We start from the raw sequence: 10,232 nt of genomic DNA, 5'->3' as shown, positions 1-10,232 counted from the left end.
ATATTTCAACCAAATGAAGTAAACAAAACATTGCCTCATATTAAGTGACGTAGGAAAACATCAAACAAATTTTAAAAACATGACAAATATTTGTTAAGCATTTTTTGTCATACTTTGAACACACAAAGCATGTTGCTTTTTGTCTTCTTTTTGCGTCTTAGCTTAAACAAATTTCATATTATGGGTGTCGAGTATTTTTGACTTGTGTAGGAGATTTATTGAGTGAAGTTTATCATGTTTTTATGCAATAAAATAGGAGTTTTTTACAAGAGAAAACTAGAATAATTATCTAAATTTAAGAGTGAGATATTATCTATTTTCTTTTGTTATTATCTTTGAATTTGAATTTAATGAAAAGATATTTCAAGAGTTTATTTGAAAAAAAATTATAATAAAATTATGTAGGATTTTATAGAGATTTACCAAATTATTTATCAATGCTACACTTAAATAAAGAACGAGTTGATTTCTCCATTCGCGTGGAATTGAGTAAGTATTTTGTGATCTATCTATCTAATAGACTTTCTTTGTATCTTTTGTGAGATCTTATTGTAGATATCTTTATGTCTAATTATTAGCTTTATGTAGGAGGGTTTGGGTTGAGTGTGAGTGCATAAAAACTATATAGTCATTGTGGTCAATTACCAAAGTTTATCTTATAAACATAAATTGTTAAATCGAATTGGGTAAACAAATTTTCAAACCTCAAATAAACTTCACGTTATAAGATGAATTGCATCTACTAATTAAAACAGGCAGTTTATTTCAATATTAAATTGCAAACTCTTTTTCATGTAACTATGAAACCCACAAATCCTTATTTATAAAAATTCAATCTTATAATCGATTCTAATTTTACCTATTTACTTCCAAATTAAATGTATTAAAACTAAATTGCTCACTTTTAAAGTGAGGACTAATTGCTAATACTATCTGCATTAAAATGATTAATTAATATGTATCATGAATCTAAAACTTTTTAAATTATAATATTTCGAGAGTTTAAAGTATAATTTATCATATATTAATATATAATTTCATCATTTTTAAAGATTTTAAAATTAAAATTAAAATTTATCATATACTAACTTATAAATTTATTATTAATATGAGGCAATGTTTCATTTTTCAGGGTCCCTTAAATTCGCCCCTATACGTGATTAACACTAGTATGCTCAATATTTTAGAAGTACTTTCATATCCATGTTAGATTATGAAGAAGGTATAATTATGAGACTTGAAAATAGAAAACATAAAGAATCGAACTATAAGGTATAATTAAGGATAAATTTAAAAATCATCTTCACCAACTTGGTTCATATAGTTAAACAGTATTTTAAAAAAAAATTATAATTAAATATAAATTTTTTATTTTTAGTCATTGTTGTTTGAATTGAACCAGATTAGTTGATCAGATAGAAAATTAGAATGCTAATTTGGAGAAGAGTATTGAACCGATTGATGCAAGAACTAATACTGAGTGAACAAAAAATGATTCATCTGGATTTCTAATATTCTTTTTATTTTTATAATTTATTTAATTAAATCAATCGAGTAATTAACTTAAAGAACTAATATTTTGATCAATTCAATCACCAATCTAATTTTAAAAAACTTTACTTTTGCCTTTAAAAAATTTTAAATTTATTTTGTCCACTTAACATAAATTCACGCCCCTAATTAAGCACATATGCAAAATATAAGACATTTCTTTTACTAATCAATTGAAATATCCTTACAAGATGAGAGATGAAAGCGTTCTCATTGTAAACCTAGTGAGGTAGATAACCATTTTCTGTTTTCACTTCTGTATAAATTCTATTTTAAGATAATTAAACATATATCACATGGGTAAATCAGGATGACTCGACTGCGTTGCACATCCCTGGATTCCTAACGCACCACAGTGGTTGAATTGGTTCAGCCTTGACCCCTCTACTTACCATCCTATTCCTCCACTCGTTCAACCTATTGGTTGCCTCGGCAGACCTTTTTTTCCCAGACTCATCGCGGTTCCCCGACCACAATGTCTCGGCCATTGCTGAAGTTCTTGGCCAAATCCTTGCATCCAAAACTGTAGGATCAGCTTGTTCCGACCACAATGCCACCTCTCCACCAAGCACCAATTTGGCTTCATCTTCACTCAAACCATAAGTTATGTCATAGTCATAAATAGTTTGCCATGTTTTAAATGGTCCACACCAAGACCCCCCATTTAAAGATTCGCCCCCTGCTTGCTGATCATATTGGCTATCATTCCCTAGAAAATCTCCATGGCCACAGTCCAAATAATAGAATTCTGAAGATGATACGATCGCCCGGTATCCGGCTTCAACGATCCTTTTGGTGTTGTTTGTACCATTGTTCCATGTTTGCAAAATGGTATGCTCCTTTGGAAGAAATGAGGAGTCTACTTTCACAATACCATCTAATAAAACATCCTCCCAATAGACCACGGTACGATTGAGGGAAAGAATGTAAGGCAAAGTAGAGTTAACAAAGGTTTCCAGGAGCTGGCTGAGGGTTCCACCATTGGCAATGAAAGATTGAATGGTTGGATCAGCTTTCCAACATCCAGGAACTATCTCATCAGCTCCACCATGGTAGAATGTTTCAGGGAATAAGATAGATACATCACGGATTACGTTCTTGAGAACTTGGTAGGTTTTGGGGTTCAAGGGGTTTAAGTGGCCAGTTCCTGGCTCAGATGCAAGCCTATCACCCCAATCACTTCCGGCTGGCAACCAGAACATGTTTGCACATGCAACTATATCCGGATAGGCTTCTGCCCATGAACCTGTATGCCCTGCAATTGCAAAGTAAAAAGCTTTTTTATGCGCACTTGATTTTAGTGTAGGGGAAAAAGAAAAGGGTGCTCTGTTTCTTAACATTAGACTTTAACCAATCTTAAAATAATGTTTAGATAAAACCAACATTGGAATGTTTTAACACACTTGATATGGAAAGGAATCATGGTTTCTTAAATAAAGCTTTCCCGTATTGGTTTGTCTCTTAGCGACATGTGTAAAGTATGGTGGGTCATGTCCATGTGCATGTTTTCTAGTGAGGGACCACGAACGGTTACAATTGAATGCGGTAGATATAGTGGGATAAAGCCAATGGGGGTAAAAATATAGGCCACTCTACTCAAAAAATACATTAGATCAAGTTTTTTTTGTCAACATTTTTATTTATTTTTATAATTAAAAATTAATATAATTGACAAAGTAATCATATAGTGACATATATATAAGCTAATTTATTTATTTTCTTATTAGATGAGTAAAATATAATCTGACATTTAATACAAAGGTTTTTATGATACTTTTATTAAGTAAATTGTGTAAATTTCAAAACTATACAGTCAATAAATGATGCATATCATTAATAATTGATGACAACATATCAAAGGACCCTCTTGATATATATGTCAAGAGCTGCAATAATGACTATCATGAATGGTGGGGAAATTCCAGAAATTTACTTATAAAAAGCTTACCTGGTGAATCGATTTCCGGTAGGACTCTGACCCCATGTTCCAACCCAAACTGAACAATCTTAGCCACATCTGAGGGAGAATATATCATGTCAGGTCCATAAGCTCCCTTGGCTGCAAGCTCAGGCTCCGAAGGCACCATCAGAGGAAATGAATGCGAATCAGTGACATGCCAATGGAATACATTAAGCTTGTTAGCACTCATTGCTTCAATAGTCCTTAATATGTCCTCAACCCCATAATAATTCCTTGATGTATCCAACATGACTCCCCTGTGTGCAAACAAGGGAGCATCCCAGATATACAAGCCAACGGGGACAACCGATGGATTGCCCCATACCAACTGCGAAAACGTCTCTAAACCCCTCATCGCACCCCATGCGGTTTCGGCTGTCAAATAGGCTGTTTCACCTACTTCAGAAATGGAGAGGGAGTAGGTCTCATTGACCCCATGTTGAAGGGATGCTGCGAGATCTGATATATCGATGGAAAGAGTTTGCAGAGGAGGGGATGAGGTGGAAACGTTTACGGAAGGGGTGATAAGGGGATGGTGGTGCTCGGTCCGGCTGAGGCGGAGGTAACGGCTGATCGCCGGTTGGAGGTTTTGATGGTAAGGAGAATTGATGGTGAAGTTTGTAGAAAGGGATCTGGCAAGTGGTTTTGGCCATGAAACCAGCCTTGGTTTAGGCCAAACATTCACTGCAGATTGTAGGGATAAGGTTGGTGGTAGAAAAGGTAATGTTAGGCAGATTATGGTGGCAAGTAATGAGATGGGAGGAACAGAAACTTGGAACATTGACCTTTTTCCTCCACAAATTCTCATTTCAATTGGTTCTTTTCCCCCCTTTAAGGTTTTGTGGTTGAGAGTTAAAGGACCGTTCAATGCACTGGTATGCTGTGCAAATCACTCTTCTTTATAGCACTGTTACTCTGTTTCCTTTCCGTTTGGAATTTTTTATTTGACTTGTCTATGCCAAAGACTTCAGTTTTCTATTGTCTCTGTGTTATAGGGAAAAAAAAAGAAGGAAAAAATGTGCAGAAGAGACATTTTTGTAAACCAAACTGTAGTCATTATCAAGCAAACTCATCGTTAAAGGTAATTTTCTCAGCCAGCATACTAATTTTGAAATCAACGAAAACCCATTTGTAGTACCTCAAATTTGTTCTGAATACAGGTAAACAATATCATTTCTAAAAATTATAAAATGATCACTAAACTATTTGAAAGTTTTCATTGAATTTATTCGGTTGTTAAAATAGTTATTGTATGACCAATTAAAAGCTCTCCTTCACCTCCTCTTTATAGTTCAATTTTTTTTTAATGAAACAACTTTAAACATCACGAATCTATGAATTAAAATTTAAATAGTTTTTTCTTTGATCTTTAACATTAACTGTTAAATTGACTTATATCTAATGCATATTCTACTTGTCAATGGGTATTGATTCACCTTACCAATCTTCAAATCCTCACTTAGAGCTTGGTAGCTGAACTTTATTTGTTAAAAAAATTTAATAGCCTAATAAATTAAATAAAACTTTGAAATAATTGAATGACTATAATTCAATGATTATTTTATAATATTTTAAAAGTTAAGTGATCAAAACGTAAATTTATTAATAATTTAGAAACCTTTGATATAATTTACCATTTATTTTTTGGTCTAATATTCTTCTAAAACGACAATACATGAGCCCCTTAACTGTCTTCACTTAATTGCTCTAAAAGCATTCGGAATTGCTTTTGGGGGTGAAACAATGTTTTTTCACCCAACCCAAAAATAATCCCACTTGACGTTTAAGGTTAAAAATGCGTTAAAAAATATTTTTTTCACTCCAAACCTAAAAGTTCGGAGTTTTGATATTTTTGATTTTTGCCTATAAAGTATAAATTATCAAAATACCTTATTTGTATTAAATATTTAAAATAGATTTAAAATTTGGATTAATTTATATTTTATGTATTGTTGTATTAAATTCTTTAAATATCATTTATTATTATATTTAAAATATGAAAAAATTATTTGGTGCATTGTCGGGATAGAATGACGTGCTTATATATGTTAAAAGAAAGAGACACATAACAAATTTTTAAGTTTATTTGTAGAAAATATATATATATATTATTAGGGTACTAAATACTCACCCTTAAAATATATATTTTTATGTATATTTATATTAAATATTATCTAATTTAACTTATTTTTAATTTCTCTAAAAGAAATATTTTAATTTTACAATACTTTTCACATTCCGAATATGAATTTTTCAAAATGAAATCGATACTAAGTGATTATTGCTTTTAATTCCTAACATTCAATTACTTCCTTAGCTTTCAAAGTAGTATTAATTTACCTTAAAAGGTACAATGTGGAGTAGGTTTTTTCCATGGCTAAAGTCACCAAATAGAAGCCGGTTTTGCCATTTGTCAATGATTATTGGAATCCCATGGCCGGCTCTGCTATTTTCTTTTATAAATGAGCAGGAAATTATGATCTTAACTTCCAAAATCTTATCATTTTTAAACACACCAAACTTAACGTCTTCGCATGTCCTGCAGTGTCTTCTTGATTCCCCCAGTGGACATAGACAGCAACTGCACTTGCTCTCCTTATTTGTTTCTACCTTTGCCAATTGTCTGCAATTATATGAGGTCAACTATTTTCTAATCATTTCATCAAATAATATATTTAAAAATTTACAACTCTTTTGATATAATAACTTATTTGGCCTTCTAACTTTATAAAAAAATTATTTTAGTTCTTCATTTAATTTTTTATCTCTTTTAACTCTTAAATTTACACTATTTGTCAAATCACTCCAAAATAGATATAAAAGTTAATGTTTATTAACTTTGTTAATGTGGCATCCACGTGTATGTCGTATTAATAATTAATTAATTTTTAAAACATTTTATAATTTTTATACTATTTTGAAAAAATTTAATTGCTAACGTACATGGCAATTCATGTGCATGTCACATCAACAAAGTTAACAAATATTTATTTTTCTATCTATTTTTAGATAATTTGACAGACAGTACAAATTCAAGAATTAAAAGAGGTAACAAATCAAATAGAGGGCTAATATATATATATATATATATATATATATATATATATATATATATTGTAATTTGATGGAATTAAGGGAAAATTTTGATTGCAAGACACTTGAAAAAGCAAAGGACACAAGTGATAATATTATAATGGAGAAACTAAATTTGCCAAGAAAAACATAGTACAAGGGCCTTCTAAGAATTTGACCTTCCATCTATGGTATAATTTAGGTTAACCTTCCTGGAAAATGAAGATCCACTAAAACAAGTAAATTAAAAGGCTCATACAATAATGAACTGTCAGTCCAATGTTACAAAACAAACTTATGGATTCATCCGATGCCAAAGTTGGGTGCTGAATCTTTGTGCATTAGTGTTTTCCTATGCTTTCGTCGCTTGTTTTGGCTGTAATACCTGTATATGGTAGAACTGCAGATTCCTGCTTGGTTTTCAACGATGAAATTATATCCTTAAAATATGCCATAGCTTTTTAAATTTTAAATTTTAAATTTTAATTTCAATTATTAATATTATTAAATTTTGTTTGCTAAATTTATGGTTGTAATATTTTGAAATGAAAAAATACTCATATAAGTAAAAAATAACATTATCATGAATCTGAATTTAACAAAAAATTTAAACAGTATTAACAGTTGGATTTATATTTTAAAATTTGAAAAGTAGATGGATAGTAAAAACACCATGGAGGTCCCTTACACTAGGAGCCAGGTTGCATTTTGCCCCATCTACATAAAAATGAGCAAATTAATCCTTATACATTAGATCAAAGAGCAAATTGATCATTTTGTTAAAAAAATAATCCATTTTTGTTGTTAAAAAACTCGTCTCTATATATCAGCATGAGATATGTGCGGCATGCGATGTGTCACTATCTGATTATTTTGTTAGCCACACCAGTTTTTAACAATAGAGATAATTGAAGTTTTTAACAGTAGAGATGAATGAAATTTTTAACAGAAATAATTAATTCGCTTTTTGATCTAATATATAGGGACTTATTTACCCATTTTTGAGGTGAGGGCAAATATGCAATCGACTCTTAATACAAGGGTCTCTATACAAAAATAAATAGACTAAATTTCAAATTTACAAAGAGTAGAGAACTTATGACATATTTTAACCAAATTACTTCCATGTATCTGGATTATTTGAGTTCATTAACAAAAACCCAGATTATTTATCCTAGTTTGCGAGGATTTAAATTTTTTAATATAAATAATTTTAGTTATATTCAATAAAAAGTACTTATATTTTTATATAAAATAAATAATTTAAATTACACATTTCTAATAAAAAGTTATCATTAAAACTGTTTTAAATTAGGTCAAGAGTGCTCTCTCTTAGTTCTCCAAATAAACAGGTGCCGCTGTGGTTGGGGTGGAGTGGGGCGATGACCTTTGGCCGTTATGGCAAGTGAGGAGATTTCTATTCTTGCAGACGAACTAGTTCAATTGACAGTTAAGAGTTCATTGGTCACACCAAGGGGCAAATCTTCTCTATTGTGCTCGGTGTGGACACGAAAGACATATAATCCTGATGGGTTTCGTGCGCAAATTAAAAGTATATGGAAAACAAAAAGAAATTTTGAAATTTATACGGTAGGTCAGAATCTGTTCCAGATCTCATTTGACGATGAAGATGATTTGGAGATGACCATGAATGGCAGACCTTGGTTATTTAGAAGAAAGTTAATTATTTTTGAGAGGTTGACAGAGGCGATAGAAAGAAGTAAGTTAAAATTGATCTTTTCTCCTTTTTGGTAAAGAATCATCCCGTGTCCTCCAGAACGTGATCCAAAGGACCTGATGCATGCGATAGGATCAGCTTTTGGAGGTATTTTACATTCGGATATAAAGGGAGAAATATGCAGAATACAAATTCTATTGGATGTTAGAAAACCCTTTCGAAGAGGTATTTTTATTGTTGTAGGGGCTACAAGAAGAGTCTGGCTTTCTTTTAAATACAAATCCCTACCAAATTTTTGTTTTGGCTATGGAATAATGAGCCATATAGTAAAAGACTGTACTGATACGATTAAACAGGGGAAATTTTTAGGAGACGGAGATCTACCCTACTCAATAGCACTGAAAGCCGAGTCAAAATTAATGAGAAGAGAGAGTTTACAACTGGGCACGATAGAGAAGAAATCCACGGAGCAATGTATATATACAGGGGAGGACGACGAAAGGACTTCTTCTCTGGATATATTAAAAGAAGTTTATGACACAAGTGCAAAGGTGAAGCTGGGGAATAAGATACATGCAGAATTAACCACTGAGAATATTTGTGAAGAGGTAAAGGCGATAAATACGAAACAAGGAGTAGAAGCTAGAGGCACTAATACTACCTCTAGTTTTACAGAATTTATAGGCGGAGAGGATATAGTAAATAATGGTATAAATGTCAATACAGCTGAGATGGACTTCCTAGGAAACCACAAAAAATCGAGATGGACGGGCAAAGGAAGAATAGGGCAAATTGAACATGTTCAAATGGAATCTACTAGTTACAAGAGGAAAAGCTCTACATCTGAGGTGGAAATACGTGGAAACTTGAACGATGATGCTAAAACCCACAAAAAGCTTAGAATGAATTTTAATGAGAATAATTCTTCTATCCTAGAGGAAATAGGAGATCAAATGATAGTACCTCCATTTGTTGGATCGGCAGCTGCCAATAGGCAAGCCTACTGGAGCCAATGAAAATAATAAGCTGGAATGTTTGAGGATTGGGGAGTCCTCGAGCAATTAAACAATTTTGATTTTTACTGAAGCAATACAATCCCCAATTGGTCTTCATTATGGAGACAAAAGTGAATGCTACGAGAATGAAAAAGATTAGAAGGAGATATGGGTATATGTATGGTTTCGATGTGCAAGCAGAAGGTTCGAAAGGTGACTTATCATTGGCATGGAAATAGGACATAAAGGTAACAATAATTAGCAGCTCAAAAACTCACACTGATAGCCTGATTAAAGAAAAGTAGGATGGCGTAGAATGGAATTTTACAGGCTTCTATGGCAACCCCTTTTTGAATGAAAGGTGCAACACTTGGAACTTGTTAAAAAGATTAAGAAGGATCAGATCTCATCCCTGGATCGTCTGTGGGGATTTTAATGAAATTCTTTATGCATTTGAAAAGAGAGGAGGGGCTCCAAAAGAGGAAAAGAGAATGGAAGCCTTTCACAATGTTCTTGAAGAGTACCAATTAATGGATGTAGGCTTCTCTGGTTTATGGTACACATGGGAAAGGGGTAATTTAGCTGAAATAAATATATAGGAAAGGCTCGACAGAGGGATCGTGAATGAAGCTTAATTCTTAGCTTTTCCACATGCACGAATTCAACATGTTTCTTATTCACAATTTGGTCATTATCCTCTTCTTTTGTCTACTGAAAAGGAAAAGAAGAAATTGCAAAGGACTATGTTTTGTTTTGAAGCATGGTGGTTACTTGAAAGCACATTCGAGAAGATGGTTATGGATTTTTGGGAAAGTTCATCAGGGACGCTATTGGATAAGCTGGATGGTCTAAAGCTAAGAATTAGTCAATGGGCACTACAAATAAAGAAAGATAGAAAGGGGATCAAGCAGAATCTACAAAGGAAACTGAACAGATTATTGGAGGATAGAAACAATGAGAACCTAGCTGAAATTAT

At 32.3% G+C, this 10,232-nt stretch overlaps 1 protein-coding gene across 1 annotated transcript; it reads right to left on the bottom strand.

The window, feature by feature from the left end:
• Positions 1-1,615: 1,615 nt before the first annotated feature.
• Positions 1,616-4,744, bottom strand: LOC108471148 (beta-hexosaminidase 2). Its single transcript, XM_017772740.2, has 2 exons — positions 3,500-4,744; positions 1,616-2,806 (listed from the first exon to the last, which is right to left on the bottom strand). Exons 1-2 carry the CDS (start codon positions 4,317-4,319, stop codon positions 1,857-1,859), a joined length of 1,770 nt encoding a protein of 589 aa, XP_017628229.1. The 5' UTR covers positions 4,320-4,744; the 3' UTR covers positions 1,616-1,856.
• Between the last annotated feature and the right edge of the window lie 5,488 nt (positions 4,745-10,232).

Source organism: Gossypium arboreum, chromosome 11 (assembly GCF_025698485.1).
Source record: "Gossypium arboreum isolate Shixiya-1 chromosome 11, ASM2569848v2, whole genome shotgun sequence".
NCBI classification, from domain to species: domain Eukaryota; kingdom Viridiplantae; phylum Streptophyta; class Magnoliopsida; order Malvales; family Malvaceae; genus Gossypium; species Gossypium arboreum.
This window is presented reverse-complemented; position numbering and strand designations above follow the sequence as displayed.

What these genes read in the sequence shown, in the direction of transcription:
- LOC108471148 (XM_017772740.2), bottom strand. Translation starts at nt 4,319, where the DNA reads ATGAGAATTTGTGGAGGAAAAAGGTCAATGTTCCAAGTTTCTGTTCCT. An exon ending in ACCGGAAATCGATTCACCAG is followed by an intron (nt 2,807 to 3,499) that starts GTAAGCTTTTTA and finishes TTGCAATTGCAG; the next exon opens with GGCATACAGGTTCATGGGCA.